At 40.3% G+C, this 22273-nt stretch overlaps 1 protein-coding gene across 5 annotated transcripts in view; it reads left to right on the top strand.

Moving 5' to 3' along the window:
* SPIRE1 (spire type actin nucleation factor 1) overlaps positions 1-22273 on the top strand; it is a 142157-nt gene that overhangs the window by 12953 nt on the left and 106931 nt on the right. Inside the window, exon 1 of one of the 5 annotated variants that reach the window (XM_054164238.1) lies at positions 1105-1136. The exons of the other annotated variants lie outside the window; for them this stretch is intronic. Coding sequence (XP_054020213.1) covers positions 1131-1136 — 6 coding nt within the window. The 5' untranslated portion in view covers positions 1105-1130. Of the gene's footprint in view, positions 1-1104; positions 1137-22273 lie in introns of those variants that run through there. 5 annotated transcript variants of the gene reach the window in all.

Raw genomic sequence — 22273 nt, 5'->3', positions numbered from 1 at the left:
GGCTGAGAAAGCCAGTGGCATCCTGGCTTGTATGAGAGATGTGGTGGCCAGCAGGAACAGGGAGGTGATCACCTCCCTACACTCAGTTCTGGTGAGGACACACTTCAAGTATTGTGTTCAGTTCTGGACCCCTCACTACAAGAAGGACATTGAGGTTCTGGAGCTTGTCCATAGAAGGGCAATGAGGCCATTGAAGGGCCTGGAGCACATGGCCTAGGAGGAGCATCTGAGGGAGATGGGGCTGTTCAGTCTGGAGAAGAGGAGGCTTAGGGGAGACCTCATTGCTGAAGGGAGGTTGGAGTGAGGAAGGGGCAGCCTCTTCTCCTTGGTGTCAAGCAACAGGACTAGAGTAAATGGTTTCAAGCTGTGCCAGAGGAGGTTAAGGCTGGGTGCTAGGAAATATTTCCTCACAGAGAGTGTTCTCAAACATTGGAGTGATCTGCCCAGGGAGTTGCCGTTCCTGGAGGTGTTTAAGCAGCACATGGGGCCTGGTGCTTAGGGACATGGTTTAGGGTTGACCCTATGCTGGGTCAAAGATTGCACTGGATGATCTTTGAGGTCTCTTCCAACCAGATGTTTTCTGTGATTTCAGTGACTTCTAAAATATTACAGTGATATTTCAACTTTAATTGCTTGAATTTCATGGTGCTCTTGAACTCTTTGATATCCCAGAAGTATCAGATGAAGCAGTGGCTTTTCCCTGGTTTATAAATTAGTGTTTTTTGTTTTTTGTTTTTCTTGTTTTGTTTTTCCTTTTTGAAATAATTATTTGCTGCTGCTTAATTTAAGCCAACATGTTTTGATGTTCCCTCCATGGCCAAGCATCAGTCACGCAATTTAAATAATGAAGCCAGGCATTAAAGGCATATTTTTAAAAAGGGAGTATTGTGAAGGATCTAAGGAAAAAAGACAGGGCAGGGCCTTGTTGTTAATTCTGTGATGTATATATAATGGGGAACATTATTGAAATGTGTGATTTAAGGAAAGCAAAAAATACTTGACATTTGCTCAAATAATGAAGTAGTGTCTCAAGTTTCCAATTTTATTTGTTCATCTTTCACTTAGTCTGAAAACCTTTTTTTTTTTCTCTCTCAATTGCAGATAAATCAGGCCGTTTGCACTGCACAGAAATGGAGGTAAGAGAAAGATTTTGTGTTTCTTGCTAGTGCTGACTTAGCTCAGCTCCTTTTCATTAACTTACAATGTAAATGTGGCACATTTATAAAGTGGAGTTACCATTGCAAAGCTGTCCTGTGAAGTGTGCATTGTATTTATGGCTGTCATTAACAGCTGCATGAATGTGTCTTCAGGTGGCCTTATGTTTGAAAACAAAGAAAAGAAAGGCCATGTGGTTTCTGAAAACAAGGTTAGAAGTATGTTATGCAGCCAGTGTAGACTTGTTTGATATTAATTTCTTTAAAATGCATGTTTTTAGCAGAACATTCTAGATAATCTCTGTGGGATAAATTCTGTCGTTATATTTACTTTAGAAAGGGCTAGTAGGTTGTGGAATAAATACTTAGTGTATGGAATGGCTTTGGTGATTTTTGACAAGCCAAGAATTTGGATGGAAGCAGGGAAGACAACTGTTCTCAGGGTTGTTTGTCCATCTAAAGAGAATCCAATTTCAGATATTTTTAAATATTTCCTTTATGGGTAGTATTTTGGGTCTCCAAAAAAATTTTTAATGTCTTGCCAGGACAGTAACAGAAACACAAATCCTGTTACATCTGCTTAATTTATATCTTCACTATTATTTCACTCTATATCTTTGATATTAAGCTGTGACTGGTGTTAGAAGAATGTTTTGAGCTATCATTGTGTCAGATTCATAAATTTAATCCAAGACTACAAGGGACACTTCAGTAGAAGGTCTTGCTGAACAAGATGTGGACTCATAGTATAGCATTTATTATCATGCAGAAGAAATAATATAGTCTACTCCTTAAATAAACTTTTCCAGCAATACATAAAATTTCTGAGTCCTTTGCAGGGCAGTCTTTTCTCCTTGCCTTTGAACTTTCTTTGAAATGTAAAACTGAGTTTTTCCTTCAGCTGTTTCATCAGGACCTCAGGCTGAGCCTGGAGATGGGGCAAGTGCACACATCTTAATTGGCGGGTTGTCTGTTTTCTCATCAATAATGTATATGGAGGTGACAAAGTGGTTTGTACGGAGATAAACTGTGCATGAAAATGCCTGTTTAAAGGAAAACCGAAAGGCCAGCTAAATCAGTTACAAATGGTGAAATTCTAAGGCCATCCAGCTTTTTGCAAGTATTAATAGAAAAAGGAAATGTCCTTTCTGCAGGGTACAGTGTCAGGAGTAATCCAAACTGATGTAAGTACAGAAATAGGAAGCAGGCACATTTTGTTCCTTTGTCTGGGCCAGTTTAAGCAAATGCATCCTGGGTTTTGTTCCAGCATTTGTAAAATCTCTGTTCATAAACTTAGTACCTTATTTACAAATGATAACCTGATGTGTCATTTATTTTGCATTCTAAATATTGTTTACAATTTTGCTTTGCCTTTTTTTCAGTAGAAGGTAATGAAAGGCCCTAACACTAAGAATACAGGATAATAAACCTCTGTTAAAATATTTCTAACAAAACAGAAAATACTTAATTTTGGGAACGCAATTGGTTCACACAAAAATACGTAGTGAGAGTCATTTGGATATGTAATGCTTCATCTTCCACAGGAAAAGAGTTTTTTTGAATTTTGATCCTTTCAAATATGTTTTGTTGCTAGTTGGAAAGAAAAGCAGATTGCAATTTCCCATGAGACAGAGGCTTCATTTTAAATTGCCTCTAATAAGCAGCACTGTGACCATTAGCATATTGACTCTTCTGTTTATCTTTGTCATTTTGAAGGAGGTTGTGAAGGAGTCAGTGGCTTTTTCCTCCTCCAACATTCCTTTGGGGCTGCAGCTTCAGACTTGGAATTGATGGTGTTTGTGTTTTTTGGAACTAGGAATTCAGCAAGCCCACCTCACTTTTTGATTGCTGTGAAAAAGTGTGAGTGTGGCCTAATGGAATGTATTAGAATACATATTTAATATTGGAATAGTAAAATTGTGATAACAGCCATAACATTTTTACAAAGCTTGTAGAGTATTCAGAATTGGGACACCATTTATGTCAAGCTATAGAAGGGGTGTGTTAAGCTGAGAGGTTGGATGCCATAGCTGGAAGATGGGTTAAGGAATAAGATGACCTCGTTTAATCTGCATCTGCCCATGACTCTGCTATGTACATAACAACAGCACTCCTTAGTCCTCTCAGCTGAGATGGTGAGATGATATAAAATATGCCAGCCTCATTAGTAAATATTTAGTACTCATACAGAAAGTATTCTGTGAATGCAAAGTGATTCATGTGTAGGAGGGTTTAATTGCCCTGTGTTTGAAAAGACCCACCTAAGTGAGCACAGGCCTGCTATGGATGATGTATGCTGATAGAAAGATATACCCAGCCTCTCACATCTGTTTAAAAGTCAGAAGTGAATTAAAACAGCCTGGGCCAGACAGTGCTGGATAAATTGCAGAACGCTGATGTGCTCATGTCAAATCACAAAAGAAATCAATTGTAGAAATGTTTTAGGGTGACTTTGTGTGTTCTCTATGCAAATTCTATTCATGAGCTATCGGTTATGTGTCTCTAACTATTTAAAATCTTAACATACAGTGAAAATTATAATGCTTGTCTGTGGAGCTGAAATTGCCCCTTTTTACCTTTTTCATTTGGAGGTTGAAATGTTGACTGTATTTAAAATAATTTGGGGAAACAGATATATAGATTATAAGGATACTGTATTTGCTGTGGTGAAAATAAGTACATACTTGTTAGTTCTTTGTATTGATGCAAACAAAATCAACCACCTCTCTCACACTGATGCACATGAGAGCGTGTATTTAATAGCACAGAATATTAGAATTTCAAAAGAGGTGTCATAATTTAGCCTTCAAACCAGTGCCACACCTGCATTAAAGTGTTAACCTGCTCAAAATTCAAGCAGTGTAAAATGAGTGTATTTAGTGTGTACTAATGTCTGGGATTCTTGGTTTTTTAAATCCCTGTTGAGTATAAATAAAAGTAACATTCTGACTGAGGGGTAATTGATGCAGCAAACAATCACTGTGCACTGAGAGAGTTACTTTGTTTTACTCCCTGAGCATTAACCTTATGGTAATGAGGAGGAAGGTGGCAAAAAAAAATGGGTTTATGAGAATGATTTCACTTAGTGACTGAGTGTGATTTCCTTCAGAGTAAGTTGATTATGCATTGAAAAAATAAAATTCTGTGTGAATGCTTGGTTACAAATCTTTGAAAGCTTTTGATTTCTTGTGCTGTTGAGGGGAATTAACACAAACTGAAGACTGCTTTCTAGAAACCCAAGCAGAATCCTGCATCTTTTCTTGTGAGCATTAAGTTGTGCTTGAGCATTATGTGCCAGTTCTGATAAGTGCTCATCCCTTGCTGATTGAATTACTGCACAGAAGAGCTGCATGTCCAGCCTTTGAGGGGCCTGTTATTTAAAACACCTGAAAGTCCATTATGCTTCTTCATTGATGTGGCAGTCTGACCTCCTAATTTTCCTGAATTACTTCATAGTCACTAACAAACTGTTTAACAGATGCTGGATTAAACAGTAAACACACACAAAAGTAGAATTTAGGTTTTGATCTTCAGTGTTTTGTGATGAGCTGCTTTTTCAAGAGGAGCTTTGTTTTTCTTTAATTCATAGAGGGGTTTACAGCACCTCTTGGAGGAAGCAGGATTTCTGCTTTCTATTTGATACAGGCTTGGCATGCTGCCCTTTTTATTCAGCATTTTCATTAGGAATACACAGTGAATATTGGGCTGGAGAACTGATAATGTATTTGACTAAGCTGATTTAGTGATACTCAAATCCTGCCATCTGTCCAGAGTCTCCAAGAGAATTCAACTGTTCCTTGTAAAGGCTTTGTGATTTTGCAGTGTGCCAAGATGTGCCTATAATAATCTACACGCCCTAAAGTCAGACAGGATTTATGATGAAATCTTCATTCCAGTGATGCCGCTGGTAAACCTTGCCATCAGCTGGGGAAGAGTCCAGAGGCAGATTTCAGCCTTGTCTTCTGACAGTTTCAGATAATGGCTGGTGAAAAACGAGGTCTTGCAGTCACTTTGGTTGCTCCAGGGGACGTTTTGCCTTTGAAAGGCACAAAAACAGCAGAGCTGGAGCATTATGTTAGGTGGTGGTGTTTTTTTGATGGTTTGGCTTTGTTTTTAATCTCAAAACACAGAAATATTTCCTGCATAGTTACCCTGTGGTAACTACAGGATTCCCCAGTTTTAATCATGAGATTAAATATGGAATTTTGCCATTTGTATGACTCTGAAAGTGATCTCAGAGTGTTGGGAGAATAAAGTTATTTGTACAAATCTGCAGTTTATTGTAGAACCCTTTCCATTTAAACTGTGTAATATTGTGCTTGAGAAGATACCTGCCATATCAGTGGCATGCTGTCATGAATCTACTGGAGTGGGTCCAGAGGAGGGTTGCAAAAATTACCAGAGGGCTGAAGCATCTCTGCTGTGAGGAAAGACTGAGAGAGTTGGGGTTGTTCAGCCTGGAGAAGGTTCCTGGGAGACATTATTGTGGGCTTTCAGTACATGAAGGGGCCTGTAAGAAAGATGTGGAAAGGCCCGCTGTTACAGAACAATGGGTGATGGTTTTAAACTAAAAAAAGGAGAGATTCAGTCTAGGTAGTAGGCAGAATTTTTTATGCTGAGGGTGGAGAAACCCTGGCACAGGTTTTCAGAGAGGTGGTAGAAACCCCATCCCTGGAAACATTGCAGGCCAGGTAGAACAGGGCTCTGAGCAACCTGCTCTAGTTGAAGATGTCCCTAGATGACCCTTAAAGGTCCCTTCCAACCCAACCCCTTCTATGAATCTTATGTTAGCTGTCACATCAATCAGTACATACAATAGCTATAGTATCAATTAACTTTAAGGTGCCATTTTTTCAGTACAGCAGTGCCAATAGACATGTTTGCCTATCTGTTCAGCCCAAGAGGGTAATCTCATTCAAACTGCAGGGAAAAAGAATGAGCTTTAGATGTTGTTTGTATGCCTATTATTTAATGGTGTTTTGTATTGTCTTTTTGTATATAGTAAAAGGCAAGTTTAGAGTATCAGTATGAAATGAGTGTGCTGTGTTTCATACTGGGTTTTTTTTGTTTGTGTGTGGGTTTTTGCTTGTTATCACAAATAAATTTTATGCTACAAAGGTTAGAACTGGTCTCCAAAATGCCTCAAAGACTTCTGAGATCATATGACTTTGTTTTTCTGTGTAGTCTGGATTTTCTATGTAGTTTGGATTTCTGTTGAGAGACACTGTGTTTTCCTGCCTCTTAGCTAAGTACCAAATAGTGCATAGTAAAACATAGTCCAAACAAAGGGTAGCTCTGGGGATGAATAGAAAATGGGTAATGCTTCTTAGTTATTGCTTGGAGGGAGCTCTTCATTATTTCTTGGTGGATTTTGCCTGGGGCAGTTCTGAAACTGAGGTAAAATACAGCCCCAAGTTCAGTTTCAGTGGTAAGTTTGACCTGATCGTGTTGGTCTACAAGGAACAAAAACTAACCCACACCTTCCTTTCTTGAATATTTCTCTTCACTCAGAAGTCCAACATCCACAAAGCAAATAGTATGCAGATTTACAGGTGATGAGGATAAAGTACATTAGATTAAATAACAGACAAAAAGCCAAGAGGCTGAATCTGTGAAGGTGTCTTGTTTAGAACCATTCTTTCCCTGCACTATTTCAATCCATGTAGCACTTGACACTTGCAGGGATAAGTTAGGAGTACTGAATAGGTTCAGTGGGTGGTTTGGTTGTTGTTTTTTGGGGGTGGGCAGGGAGGGCAGAGCCAAGGGAAATCACACTTCACATGTTTTAGGAGAGCAAGGAGAATTTTGGTGAGCTGGTTAAGTGTCCAGATATAGTATTGCATTAATTTTGTACTGCATTCTTCCTCCCAGTTATTCTGCTATTGATATAATAAATGTATCACTGAAGGACATCAGTAACTTCCTCTGACTGAAGTGGGTATTAGTGGTGTTTAATGTAAAACAATTTTTTTTTTTGGGTAAAATATTATAGTCCTACTAGATAATTAAATCACCTAGAGAAAGAAAAATGTTCAAATGGACCTTTGGGGTTATTTTGTGTGCGTGTTCCTAGTTGACCTCTAATTTTCTGGGTGGTTTGGTTTAGTAGCTTTCTCTGATGCTAAAAATAAAGACCCTTGAATATCTAAGCAGCATTATTTCAGCTGTAACATACTTTGCTGGATTAGGCTGATTTTAAGCGAGCTAAGATAACCTAACTGCTTCTTTTATCAGTTTTGAATTTGGTCAGTGGTCAAAGAATACAGCAACTCTCAAGGAGCTAAACACTCTATGTCACTTCAGCAGCTCAGTTACCAGGTACCCCTTTCCCAACTTGTGATTTAAAAGCAAATGGTGTTCTAAATGTAACCATTAAGAAAATGAGGCAAGGATTGAAGGATTAATGTACCAGTCAGTTTATTTGCAAAATTGAAGAGATTTAAAGTGGAAGAAATAAGTTACTTATGAATGAGGTGAATCCACTTTGCTCCCACCTACCACCTGCTTTGTTTGACGAGGCCTGTGTTGCTCTTTTTAGTGATAACTTACATTAACATTGAGTGATTCTAACATTCCTGCTTTGAATGTGCTTGGAAATACTGATCTAGTTTATCTAAACCATTCTTCTATGAAACAGGTAATGTGTTACCGTAAGTTCTTGTTAAGCACTTTACACTTCACATGTAGGACGCTCAGCAGTTTATATTTGGGGGAATGAAACATTATGAAAGGCTTTTTCTTTTCTTTTCTTTTTTAATGAAGCTGTAGCTGACCTAATGCAGATGAACATGTTGAATTTGTATGAACAAATAGTGTGGTTAATTTTTGGTTAGCCTTTAGTTTGTCTTACTGCTGTTTTCTTATCTCTCTGCTGGGAGCTGCTGTCCTCTGGTTGTGAACGTACAGAAGCTCGAGTTACTGCAGATTGGAGGAGAAATGTGGAGTCCCCTCACAGGATTTCTGAAGGTTACTCAGGAAAAAGACTTAAGAGTAAAGCTGAATTAGAATTGCAGTCAGATACACTTATTCAGTAGGTTAATAATAGAGAGGGTCATAGTGGCCAGTTCAGAAATTCCCAGGAACAGTGTCTGAGCATTCAGAAATCATTAGGCTTATTCCAGCATACAGTGAAATCAGCAAAAACCAAACCGTTAGTCTCTAGTGTGGTTAATACATACTCAAATACATTTTTATTTTTCAGTTTGCCATTCTGTGGCTAAATGTTTCCCTTCACATGAACACTAATATGGAGCTTTTTATTTAAATCACTTGACCTGAGAAGCTGAGATGTTAAAACAAAGCAAGACTTGCAGTTGAGCCATGAGAGTGTGCAGCACTCTGTGCTGTCTTTGGCTGAGAGGATACAGAATCAGTCTTGGGGCTCACTGAGGCAAAAAGGAGGTTTTGTTAGTTTTGTACTTTCTTTTGTCTGACTTGCCACAGTGCAGCTCATTTCAGCTTTTGTTCCAAGGTGAACTTTTAGCAACTGCTAAGTTTCTGCACTCCTCATGACCTACCAGCACGAACATTTTTATCTTAAACTGTTTAATTTTGTCTGCTGCTTACATGTTTGTAATGTCAATCATGGGAAAACCAAGCAAGCTCTGAGATCTCCCCTCAGTGGCATGAAGGAAAGACTAAAAGATGTTCAGTGCTGAATGAACTGTTTGAGATCATTTAGTGGCTCATAGCACGTAAAAATCTTTAGTGTACTAAAAGGAAATAAAGAGGGTAAATTAAACATGCAGAAAAACCAAAGGAGTGACTGAATTCTCAATGTGTATTTCATCGTGTCCCTCTCTTCTTTTAACCAGTAGTAATTCTGAAGTACCTTTAATGCTTTCAGTACTTCACCCTCAGCAAAAAGTGAAGGTTAAATAATTAACTAGGACAAGGCAAGCTGTTCACACGTAGTAGATTAACTCCTGCTTCATTTAAGGAGTTAGGAGTATTTGGTTAAACTGAAGGTTTTTCTCTTCCATGTATTCATCCCTAAGCCTGAGACACCCTTGCCTGAATCTCCTGTCACCGTTTCTTATCTGTGTTGTCCCTTTACTTCTAAGCTTCCCTCTCCTGTTTTTTTCCCCTCTTTTAAAGTTCAGTCATAAACTTCTTTTATTTCTGTTTCTCCCTAACCAAAAAGTTAATCATCTGCTTTCATGGGGGGGTGTGTGTTATTGCCTCTGCCCTATATTTGATGACTCTCGATGTTGCAGAGATGACTCTGCTCCGAATATGTTATTTCACAGTTCTCTGCACTCTGCTTGTTTCTTCTGTTGGTCCTAGTGGATGTTGTGCTGCTATCTGAATCCATTATTTCCTTGCTGTGTGTTTCTCATTGTGTTTTTATCTTTCTCTGTTATCTGGACTTGTGATATTAGCGTTATCTTTGACTCACACTCTTTCCTTTCCTCCAGATGCTTGCCAAGTCCTTAATTGCCGTCTGCTCAAGGCACCCCTCTCTTCTCTGTTGCCAAGATGATAAGTCAGGCTTTGTGGTGGTGTTTTTTTTGGGTGTGGGGTTTTTTTCATTTTTTGGTTGTCTTGGCTAAAGCCAACTGCCTGCCACCTACTCCTTTCTTGGCAATGGTGTGAAATATTTCTTCAGAGTTCTTTGAAAGACTCATCTCTGACTGCATTGTGGGTTTGAAGTTGCTTTTCTCTTCAACTCTGGCCTACATGTTCAGACTCTTTTCTTCCTACTGTTGTAGGTCTGAAGCAGACACTGACTGCAAAGTAAACAAGTTGCTCCATCTGGTCTGTTCCTTCAGGAAGATCTGCTGTTCTTTGTGCTGTGCATTCTGTTTGCTTTGGAGCAAAGCTCTTACAAATGTTTCAGAGAACACATGAGAAAAATGTGCCTATCTTCTTCTAAACTTTGTATTTCTAACTCTTTCACCATTTGGTGATTGTTCAGTTTGGAGAAGAGAAGGCTCCGAGGAGACCTTATTGTGGCCTTCCAGTGTCCTAAGGGGGCCTACAAGAAAGCTAGTGAGGAGCTTTTTAGGGTGGTGGGTAGTGATAGGACTAGGGGGAATGGATCCAAGCCAGAAGGCAGATTTAGATTAGACATTAGGAAGTTCTTCACCATGAGGGTGGTGAGACACTGGAACAGGTTGACCAAAGAGGTGGTGGAAGCCCCATTCCTGGAAGTTTTTAAGGCCAGGCTGTATGTGGCTCTGGGCAACCTGATCTAGTCCCCGTGGCAATGGGGTTGGAACTAGATGATCCTTGAGGTCCTTTCCAACCCTGACAATTCTGTGATTCTATGAATCAATACTTGCCTTTGAAAATCCTCTGTAATGCATCCTATTACATGATTGAATTACATTACAGATAGAGTATTTAAGTATTTAACTTCTTTTCTCTGAGTGAGAGCTCCATGCAATTCCTAGGTCTTCCACAAATTTTTCATTTAGTTGGGTGTGAAGAAAATAAATGCAGTTGAAATTGCATGAGAACAGTGAAGTAATTGTAGTCTCTGGTCCTTGGCCACTTTTTGCCTTGTAATTTTCTAAAGGGCTGGCTCTTGTTTATAACTCTTTGTTGTTTGCTACTGGGATTTGCTTTAAACCCACAACTAGTAAGGCAACAGAAAATAGATCTTTTCCCTCCCCTTTTTTTTTATCTGTCTATACAACAAATAATATTCTTACTGAACTTTGTTGCCCAGGATGTGTTCGTAACAACCAGAATTATTTTTTGTCATGATACTTTTAGCTTAATGTACTTGAGACTTTGCTTATGATTTTATTTAATAAACTTTTTATTTTAATACATTTTTCTTCAAAATTTTGCCTTTACCTTTGTCAGGTTTTTTTATTCAGATGTGGTAGGGAGAGCTAGTGTTGGACCTGACTTTATGAAGTCTGGTGGGTTTTTTTATTGCACAGTCTAAAGCAGATTTGAACAGTACCACTGCGTGCTTGTGGAGAGCCACCTGTAACATTTAAAGCATTGGCACTAGGAAAATGTATTGGCATATAATTTGGGGTTTTTATGTTTCAGACTTGTTACTGGATGTTAAATAAAAAGTTACTCTGAAAAACTTAGGTAAGAATTGTTAAATGAGGGAAAAGGAGAAAAACATGTTATGATAGAGTTTTACCACTTACTTAGAGGATTATAGCAGCATTATTTTTTCATTTAGAGTACTTAATTCTCTGACACAGGGAAAATGCTTGTTTAAAAGTTATGATGTTTTTAATTCTTGGACTCCCATCTTTCTGGAGCATGGTCTGCTTTCAGCTCTTGGATCCTCCAGTTGATTTCTGTGTCTTGTTATGCTGGTTGTATATGGAAATACAGTGGCAGACTTTACAGCTTAAAACCCAGAGCAGCAGTAAGTGAGGTGTGTGATGCACCTGCAGTTCTATGAGTTGCCTCAGTGACTTAATTATATGAACTCTAAAGTGGGCAAGATGGAAAAAAAGTAGTCTGATGGGAGAAAAGAAGTGCTGTTCTTATTTTAGAGAAGGAAAGATTAAGTTTGAAGACACTGGGTGACATTTGCCAGCATATATTATTTAAACCTTTATCACAAACCCAAAAATCTCTCTTCAGGTTTTCAATACTACCTAAAATAGCCAGCCTGTTACTTTCCTGCCAAGAGAATAACTGCCCTGAGAGACACTTCATCAAGATACTAGGAATTTGCTTTCAAGCTGGGGTATCCCTTTATTCTATATAGGTTTCTTAAATCCTTTCAAAGTCTGTAGCGGTAGCATCTCACTCTCTTTCAAAATAAATCTCTTATCTTTCAGGGTTATGCATAAAGATGTTGCCATGCTAGTACAAAGGCAGACTTTGCTTTCTATTGTTCACTTACAGGCAGTGGATAGACTGAGCTTTGTTCTACACAGAAGACAAAGTTACCCCTAAATTTCCTGTATATGTCTCAGACAGAGAAAGCAGCTCAAGAAAAACGCAGAATGTCTGGGGGGAAATCAAAATGAAGAGCTTCATAGAAGAAAAGAAAGCCCACTTAGAGGGATTTAAAGTAGGAGTCACATTTAGTCACATCTGAGAAAAGGGGACTTTTTTCCAGTAATAAGGGAAAGAACCATCAAAGCTAGTACAGAACAAGGAAACCTTTCTTTCTTGCCGCATTTGGAAAGGCAGTGAAGCAAATGAGGTGTGTTGTCATTACAATGTGGATGAAATGATGTTTAGCTTCACAGTGCGGCAATACTCTGGTACTAAGTAATAGGACAGATAACTTGAAGGAAAAAATACATTTGTTAGAAGTGAGCCAGGCAGTGGACCCCAAAATAGAATTTCTCAACATCTGCTTCTGAGGACTGATAAAATTTTCCATCAGATGTTTCATGAAAGGAGAGCTAATAATTAAAACCAGCCTGAACCTTGCTGTGGATTTACAGTACAAGCCAGCGTTTCAGTGTTGTTCTAGCACTTCAAATGTCATGTTGAAACAGAAAGTGTCAAATTAATGAGCTTCCAAGCACTTCCCTGTCAGTGGCTCATCCTTTGGTTTTTGAGAAAGATGGCTTGTGTATGCATGAAGACCTTGGGTCTTCAATCTTATATTTAGGAATGATTAAGGGACTTGAACATCTCTCCTATGAAGAAAGACTGAGACAACTGGGGCTGTTTAGCCTGGAGAACAGAAGGCTGAGAGGGAATCTTACTGATGTCTATAAATATCTGAGGGGTGGGTCAAGATGAAGGTGCTAGGTTCTTTTTGGTGGTGCCCAGTAATAGGACAAGAAACAACAGGGACAAGCTTGAACACAGGAGATTACACCTCAACATGAGGAGAAACTTCTTTACTAGGAGGGTGCTGGAGCCCTGGAACAGGCTGCCCAGAGAGGTTGTTGAGTCTCCTTCTCTGGAGACTTTCCAAACCTGCCTGTATGCATTCCTGCATGGTCTGCCCCTAGGTGATCCTGCTTTGTCAGGGGGGTTGGACTGGATGATCTCTAGAGGTCCCTTCCAATCCATGATTCTATGTCTGTGTGACTATCTAGATGGATGGTTTGTAGCAGGCAGCAGGTACTGCAGTAGGTAGACACACACACAGAGTCTTGGCACAAAAACTTGAATGTTATGGAGTGATGGACCTTTGCATTTGCATTTGTATTTTTGTTGTGTGCAAGTAAAATATTGTGTTCATAAAAGATGGCTGAATTTATGTGACACTGGAGGGTTTTTTTTTACATGGCCTATTACAGATTTTGTAAAGTGACTGTGAAAGCAAGTTTTCAAACAGCTTTCTGACTAGAAGACAGGAAAGTGTTGATTGCTTGCTGTGCTTTTTCCTGGCTTAATGGCTGTAGAAACAAAGAACATCAGCTGCTTCAGGCTTTGTGGTAGTTGCAACGCCTGTGGCTTTGACACAGTGAAATGGAGAATTGTTAGACTTTAAAATAAAAAGCTCTTCTAGCATCAGTGGTACAGAAACTACAAAGCAGCATACCACTTTCCTCAAAAACTAGGAGTTTATAGTCTCAATTCCATATCCAAAGCAACTGTGTAATGACGCTTACATGGACACATCAATGTGAATGAGGAATGATGCCTCTAAGTGATAGTTCCTGTGGTTGGTTCAGAACCTGGATTGTTGTGCACCACCAGCACACATGACCAGAGGTTCTTATGGTGCTCACTCAAGTTGGCTCTGTCATGGCTCCCTGTGATGTGCAGAAGATGTAGTTAAGAGCGTGTCCATCCCTCTGAATCACCCAGCACAACAGGCACTTTGTATTATGGATGTGTTCTCTGAATTTACTTTTCTATGATTCATTCTGTTGAAGTGTTTTTGACTCACTTTTACTATTCTTCTACACCCCTTTCTACCTTAAAATAACTATTTTCTACTTATTTTGTCTGTCGCTTCGTGGTGTCACCTCTTTAAATTCTCAGTGAATGAAGACCCCAGCCTGCCTTTTTACTGCATTACTTCAGATTGGTAATAGACATCAATCTCCCTCCTGAGAACCACCTCCTCAAAGCATACTTCTTGTTATCCACCCACATTCAGAGTCTCTCTACTCCTCTGGGGAGATGCGGTAACTAAGTATTGAGCTGTCTGGTTTCAGGCCCCACAAGCAGAGGGAGCAAAGTCCCGATCTGCAGAATCCTTCCTTATGAGGGAGATGGGTGACTTTTTAGACCATGTTGGCCCTGTTGGTATTCCAGGTTAATTCCACTGTTGTCCCAAGCTCAATCCACTTCTGCTGTGGCCCTAGGATCTGCAAATTGCAGGGCCTTTGGCATCCTACTGCAGGATTTCACCTGCAGATCTCATGAGGGTATCCTGAACAAAAGAAACACATACAAATGGATCCAGGAAGCATGGCTGCTCTCAGCCACAAGTTCTGCTGAATTCTGATCACTGTAAGCCTTGCAGCTGCTGCCATTGCACTCTCTACAGCTACAAAGAGTCAGGGTCCTGAGTGTACAGTTGACTCTTATGGATGCTGTATCCCTCTCAATACCTTCTGTCATATGTTTTTGGAACCTGACCCCCATGACTCCTGGTCTGTGAGGCACTGCATCCTCTTGACACCGAGGTGTAGGAAAAACTCATGCTATCACAGTCCATTTTAGAGATACAGAGGAAGCCTGTGACTTCCTCTGCTTCTTCCACTACAGAGACTGACTTAAGGATGTCTTCTGAAATTTCTAGGCTCAATAAAACCAAGCATTGTCCTTTCCTAGCATGCAGAGAATGCTGTTGGGTCATGAGATGCTAAACAACCTGATTCCTCTATCATGAGACTAGTACAGTATCCTATTGAATGTATACCTTTGGCAGCAGAATTATTGCTGTGTCTATGAAGTTGTCCTTCCTCCTAACTCCAGCCTTACTTATTGACGTTGTAGATCTTAAGCCAACTCTTCCTCTGGAGACAATTTACTTGTGTTTTCCATCTGGGTGGATAAAGTTTACAGGGTTTATTACTTGCTCTGAATCTGTAAAACTGTCTTTTAACATTCACAGCTCTAAGCTCTTCATAGTACCTCTCAGATTTTTGTCTCCATTGTGGAGCAGCTGTGGGGGTTGGCCATCTCTACTTAAATCCTTTTGGCATGGCTAATGTGTTGTGCCAAGACTGATTTGTGTTAGCTGTGGCTGTGCTGGCTTTATTGATTTCCATTTATTTTGTCAGAGCCTTAGCTGCATTAGAGTTGATGTTGGGAAGGTTTCCAGCACTGAGTTGTTTGGTATGGCCACCAGGAGCTCTGTACCTTCATTAAGCCCTGTGGCGTTGCTTAAAACACGGGCAACAATGCTGTTTGCGAAGGGCTGTGCATCCCTGCATGGATGAAGGCCTCTGTGATCTTCTCTTCAATACTGTACATTTTTAAGACAGAGCTTGAAATTGGCCACCATTACGATGTTATTGAACTGTAAAATAATACAGTTAGAAGGGACCTTTGAGGTGGACCAGATGACCAGCATGCTGAAAATAATGCTAACTTCAAGTTAAATGAGGTTGATAAGGATCTTGTCAAGTCAGGTTTTGATGGCATCCAAGGCTGGAAATCCCACAACCTCTGTGGGGTATCTACACCTTTGTTTCACCACCCCGCTGTGAAGAATGTACATGCAGATGCCCATCTAAACACAAATTCTTAGTAGTGGCTGTAGTTGGTTGACAATGTAATCCATAGGTGTGAGTACATTCTGTCTTGTCTTTCATCTGCTAGCACTTGTTTGAATTGCAGGTTGAGAAATACCAAGGACATGGAGGTTAGTGCTCAGAGCAGAGCACTGATGTGGTGGCACAGCATGAAAGACAAAGGCATGAGCTCCTTCTCAGAGTACTGCTCAAGCTAGAAATAGACTTTTCAACCTCTAATGCCCTTCTGTACTACAGCTTTAGGTTACAGATCTTGAGGAACTTGGATCGCTGGCAGCAAACCTTTTGTTCTGAGTTTCTGCAAATTACTTGTATTTGTATGCTCAAAAAATGGCTGTCCTTGTTTTCATCCCAGTGACTTCATGTCAGTCTTGACTTATTTAAACTTTGCAACTCCTTCTAAGGTTCTGTTTGATATTCATTTGTTTACTTACTCTTACTATACAATGTTTGTGTTTCATCATGCATAGCCAAGAAAACCACCTATGTGTGTTTATATGTATTTACATTTCTTCTTGTCATGGTGAAACAGCAAACAAGTCCGAGTGGATACATTGGAGTTTCCTTTTTGGTTCACACACATGTGAAACAACAAGAAGATTTAGTGTGTTGCCCAAGGAAAAAGCAGTGTGAGACTTGGTAACTTTTTGTTGAGCTATGTGCACATTCTCGTTTATGGGGGAAAAGACTGTCAGGCAACCATTCTCAGTAGACAGCTGGATATGTTTAAATTTCTGATTCAGATTCTATCTCTGCTTACTTGCAGTAAGGCTGGGGAAGTGTTTTCCATGCTCATGAGACTTACATCAAACAACAGCTCTTTGCTAGGTTTCTCAGTTTGTTGTATCCACCTTTTTTTTTTTAATTTATTTTAGGTGGATGTCTTAAATGTCGATACAAGTTTGCCAGTGAATATTTGTATAGACTTGACATACCTGAGAGTACTTTGCATTTCTTACAGGACACCTTTTTATGTATCTATGCTTCTGTAGATATATAATTCGGTTTTACAATGATTCATGGATAGAATGATTTGGGTTGGAAGGGACGTTAAAGATCATCTAGTTCCAGCCCCCCTGTCATGGGCAGGGACACCTTCCGCTACACCAGGTTGCTCGAGGCCTCATTCAACCTGGCCTTGAACACCTTCAGGGAGGGGGTGCCTATGACCTCCCTGGGCAACCTGTTCCAGTGTCTCACCGTGACCAAGAAGGCTTCATGGTAGGCTTTAACAAGGCTTTAAGATAAATTTGTCATGTATTTCCCAGATATTAGTAATCTTTTCATTTTGTTAGACCAGCCTAAACATATGCTCTTTGGAGCGCTTTGATTTGTTTGTTCACATTGCTCTAATGGAATATTTTATGTTAAAAAGACCAAATCCATTTGTGTAAATCAGTTCTTTTTTATTGCTCCTCAAATGCTATGTCAGGATTATTTTATTTGTTTATTTATTTATCTGCATTATCTTCTCCAAGTATTTGATGGAAATCTCCTTGGAGAGGAGAGAGGGAGTGCAATGCGTGGGAGTGCTGAAATATTATAATGGCTTGGAACACCCACTCTGACCTCATGTATGGAGATGAGGTGTCAGAGATGGTGCAGAGAGGTTTCAGGGAAGAGGCAGAAGTGTTGTCCTGGCTACTTAGACTATTGACTGACTCACAAGAGTGTCACTGGGAGTGTAGGCTGGTCAGATGGCTGGAAGGGATGAGCCATGGTGTTGGGTGAAGCAGTTCAGCTCCTTTAAAGAGAGTTAGAGGCTCATACGAAGGGCAGAATGCAAACAGAGCAGAGATACTACTGCCCCAGCACCCACGTGTGCACTGGGGAGGCTACCCAAAATGAATCTGCCAGTGCAGGAGTCACAGTAATGTGTCACCCAGGACTGATTTGTGGATGGGAATATCATGTGCATGTTTGTTTTCAGTGATTCCTGCAATAGTTACTGGTTTCCTTTCTTCTTTCTTTTTGTTTATGTGATGCTGTTGATGGATCTAATTGGTATCAGTTTCCTAAATGATATTGGCTGAAAAAGGCTATTGTTTGCTAACACAAACCCAGCAATTACTTTAGTACATTTTTCCCCCCATTAGATTCCCAAATATAATAGACTTAATTTGATTAAAATATTAACAACGTGGGTTTGTTAGTAGGTCTCATGATCAGATATGAAACAAGCCTCATAAGCAAACTGCTAGATCATCAGCATTCAGGAAGATGAAGCTTCCCTTCATGAAGAATATGATTGATATTTTGTCTCATGGGTCAGGAAAGCTACATATTGTAAATACAAAGTTCAGTGCAGCTCTCTCAGAAGCTAACTTCCCAGGTCCATTTATGTTTCAGTGTCTTACATTATGCCAGGAGCCTGGATTGTTCTTGATCGTGACTTAGAGGTCTGCTTTTTCAGTCACACTTTGTTTTTGTGGATAGTTGCTACATTCCATTTAGGATAAGGACAACACTTTTCCTCCTGGTGTTTTGTTATTTCCTGGTACTGAAACACAGCACCCTGTGCCAAGGGCCTACATTCACTCCTGGTAGCTTTGTGGGCTGCTCGTTCCCAGGGTCAGCTGGGCTATGGTGTGGCTGTAGCCTTGGATCAGGCGGCTGTGAAAACAACTGTGTCAGAGCTGCAAAGAGCTATGAGAAGCCTCCTCACAGGCATTGCTCCTTTTTTTTCACAGGAGCACCATTTAAGCTGAGCCTTTGCATTTTGTCCCAAGCTGTAGCTCTTCTGTGCCCAACCATGGCCCTTGCTAAACCTGACCCACCGGATTGCCTTTCTGGCCAAGCCTCAGACCTGCCTCCTCACCCTTGCACTTCTTAAGTGATTGTGGACCATGACTGACCCAGGTTTCTGTCACCAGACCTGCTCTGCTTTTCCTGTCTGGGTACCTGGGACTGCGTCCCTGGTCAGCAAGGGCTATGCCCCTGCCTTTATTGTGGTCACCCTCAGCTCCTGACTCACCTTCTGTTGCAGAGGTGGCTGCCCTTGCTGGTTCCTCACGTGGTTTTCTTTGCTAATTCCAAATCAGAAAAGCATGTTTCCTTTCTCTGGTCACAGCATAAAAGGCCAATAAAGAAAACAGAGAACAGGTGTGGATGCTGAACCCCGTAGGTGGGGATGCACACCCTTCTTTTCTTTCCCTGCAGCAGTGGCAACAAATGCATGTGAGTAGAGGTTTGCAGAGCACAGAATACAAAGGATTTTAAGGTGAAGTTATGAATGATCTGGAAAAGTCATCACTTCAATGGCTCATCTCTCTTGAGAGCATCATGATGGGATATCAAAATAAATAGCAAGGAGGTGTCCTTTGTTTGTCCTAGTGTATTACCATGCCCTGACTGCTGAGAAGAGTCAGCATGCCCCAGTGTCTGAGAAATTCATTCTGGGTTTCTCCCCAGACTATGGAGATGCCATGATGATCAGAGGAAAGGCCACCAATCAGCCAGTGAAATTCTGTAGCCTATCCATTGTTCCATCCTCCCAAACTCAATGGCTGTTTTAAGTGGCTCTTGTGAACAACTCACAATACAATTTTAGATTATTACTGGGGTCATTGTGCCTGCTCATTTGAAGGTCAGGGACATGTTTGTTTTTCCACACAGGAATTTTTCCCAATCACAAACATCTCAATTGTTTCATAGCAAATTATATTTGGAAAGAACTGTTCTTGTTGAACTTCTGAGAAGAGAAATTATGCTGTCTATGAGTCAAAAAAGAGCAGGCTTAAAACAGGCTAACAAAAACTAATAAAGACTAAATCTCATCTAGTACTGTAAGTGCCCCCTATTTTTTCATTTAGCAGTATTTGCATCATCACACAGTACTGCAAAAACAGTTTTAAAGCTGACTGATACATTTTATGTGTGTTCTCTCTATGATGAGAGGGCAGTACCTGCTGTAGCAGTGGGGTCAGATTGGATGATTTTTTGAGGTCCCTTCCACCCCCGAACACTCTGTGATTCACTTACTGTGAACAGGAACAGTCTTTTCTAAGGATACATAATCAAGTCAATGCTGTATCTGTTCTCTGCTTTCAACATCTAAATGGGGAGCTGTTTTCAAGAAATGTCAGTCTTGTAACTTCCATAGTGTTAATAGTCAAAAGTAGTCTTACTGTCATGACAAAGTTAATTTTGAGCTCTACAGAACACAAAAAATTGTCCTTTGCCCATTTTCATTGCTCTTCAAAGAGGATTGACAATGTACTTCATGTATCTGTGGTGCAGTTGTTAGAAGTACTTACCTGGATAGCTTTGCTCATGCTGTTGTTGCAAACTGTCAAAGGAGCACAAAACTTCAGCAGCTTTCCTTTTCTAAATTGATGAGACAGTATTTCACGAAAGCTCAGCAGATGACAGTTACTATCTGAATGAATGATAAGAGTCATGTGTTAAATGAAGAGTCTGTTAGTTAACTGGTTATAGCTAATAAATCATACAACATGAGCATCCCAGCATCATCTGGTGCCACCTTCACATCTTTTGGCCATTCTGGCTTCTCCAATTATTTTACAAATACTGAGACTGAATTAAAAACAAGAGGAGAAAATATATCTTACACTGACATCTGTATTTCTTGGGCTGGTATCTATAGGTTGGATGCACACTGGCTGAGGCTGTGAACCAGGGAGTGTGGTTGGAATATGAATTGCTTTACAGATATTCTTTTGGTAGCTATGTTGCAAGAAGAACACTCTCTTCAGTATGCCTGAGTCATTTCCTGATTGAAATGAAGTGGGCAGAAGTTCCCCAACTAGTGATTTGTAGTTGGGGCTCTATCTTGAGCTCAATGATGCATTTGGGCTTAATGGAGCAGAGACTGCAATGCTTTGGATTTGAGCATGCAGTTTTCCCAGAAAGGGAATCATAGAATACTTTAGGTTCAGAGGGACCTTTGAAGATCATCTAGTTCACCCTCCCTGCAGTCAGCAGTGTGATGAATGGAGTGATAATTTGTGTCAATTAGATGATCTTGATTAAAGTAAAACCTAAAGCAGAAGCGTGAATGGTGAAACAGGGGATCAGACACTGGAAACTGACATATGGGACTAGAGTAAGATTGTTTTTTTAGGCTTTATTATAACCAGTTGTTTATGATTAATTTGATTTGCTTTAATATATATATACAAAGGCCTTAGTGAAATGTTAGGAGCTGACAGCTAATAGTTGGAATAAAAATAAGACTATGAAAAGTTGTTCAAGGGTGAGAAAGGAGGAGAGTTCGCTGCAGAAGATGTGAACACAAGCAGCCTCAAGGACTCTGCATGTAACCCGCCCTTGGGAAAGGTACTGATTGTAACAACAGAGCTAAAATAGTTACAACCACAAGGACTCAGCACGCAACCCACCAGCAGGTGCTGACCAGAGGATTACATCATTGAAAGACCACCAGAAGGATGAACTGACTTAAATAAACCCACCTTTTATATGCACATGTATTAGGAATAGAATATTTAAAGGGGAATTAGATTGTGTTTAGTGTGTGTGTTGATGCACCCAGCACTGTTTGCTTGCCTTTTACTGCCTTAAAATAGCTCTTTTAAAAATAAAATTATTTTTAATCTAATTTTTCATTGGCTTTGTCACTAATAACAGCAGGGACATCTTCAACTACAGCAGGTTGCTCCGAGCCCTGTCCTACTTCACCTGGATTATTTCCACGGGTAGGACTTCTACCACCTCTCTGGGCAACCTGGGCCAGGTTTTCAGCACCCTCAGCATAAAAAATGTCTTCCATATATCTAGTCTAAATGTACCCTCTTTTAATTTGAAACAATCACCTCTTGTCCTGTCACAACAGGCCTTGCTGAAAAGATTGTCCCCATCGTTCATCTAGGCCCCTTTGTGTACTGAAAGGCCACAAGAAGGTCTCCCTGGAGCCTTCTCTTCTCCAGGCTGAACAACCCCAACTCTCTCAGCCTGTCCTCACAGCAGAGGGGCTCCAGCCCTCTGAGCCTCCTCTGTACCTGCTCCAACAAGTGAGTGTCTTGTGCTGAAATACTTATATTTATGTTTTAAACCCGTAACTCTCTGTCTCTGTGATGTTGCCATCTAGATAGCAGTATCTAATATAGAAGGATCATCTCTGTTGGATAAATGCTTGTTACCTCAGTTGGAAAAGTAACTAACTCTTGGCTCAATGATTGCCCTTCAGTGTGCAGGAGCTTGGGCTCTGAGTCTCTCTTGCTGAGAGATCCTGACAGCCATGAATTCCAAACAGAAAATACAAAATTTGATACTTGTAGCCACAGAAAATACCTGGCTGCTCTTTTCAGCCTGCCTGAGCTATGTCTGAATGCAGGTAGCCGTGGTGGCCCACAGCTTCATGTGGGTGATGCTACTGGAAAGTAGTTTGCCTGCAGCAGAGTTTTCTGGAGTGAGCTGTAGCTTGCTGGAAATTGTGGTGAAGTGCATGATATGGATATATGCTTTGTACACTCAAAGTCAACACAGAATAGATGCTCTGCTTCCTGCTGTAACGTACTGTTTGGTAGCAAAACT

This window comes from Dryobates pubescens, chromosome 9, assembly GCF_014839835.1.
Source record: "Dryobates pubescens isolate bDryPub1 chromosome 9, bDryPub1.pri, whole genome shotgun sequence".
In the NCBI taxonomy this organism is placed as follows: Eukaryota; Metazoa; Chordata; class Aves; order Piciformes; family Picidae; genus Dryobates; species Dryobates pubescens.
The sequence above is the reverse complement of the archived record's forward strand: the minus strand, read 5'-3'. Positions and strand labels throughout refer to the sequence as shown.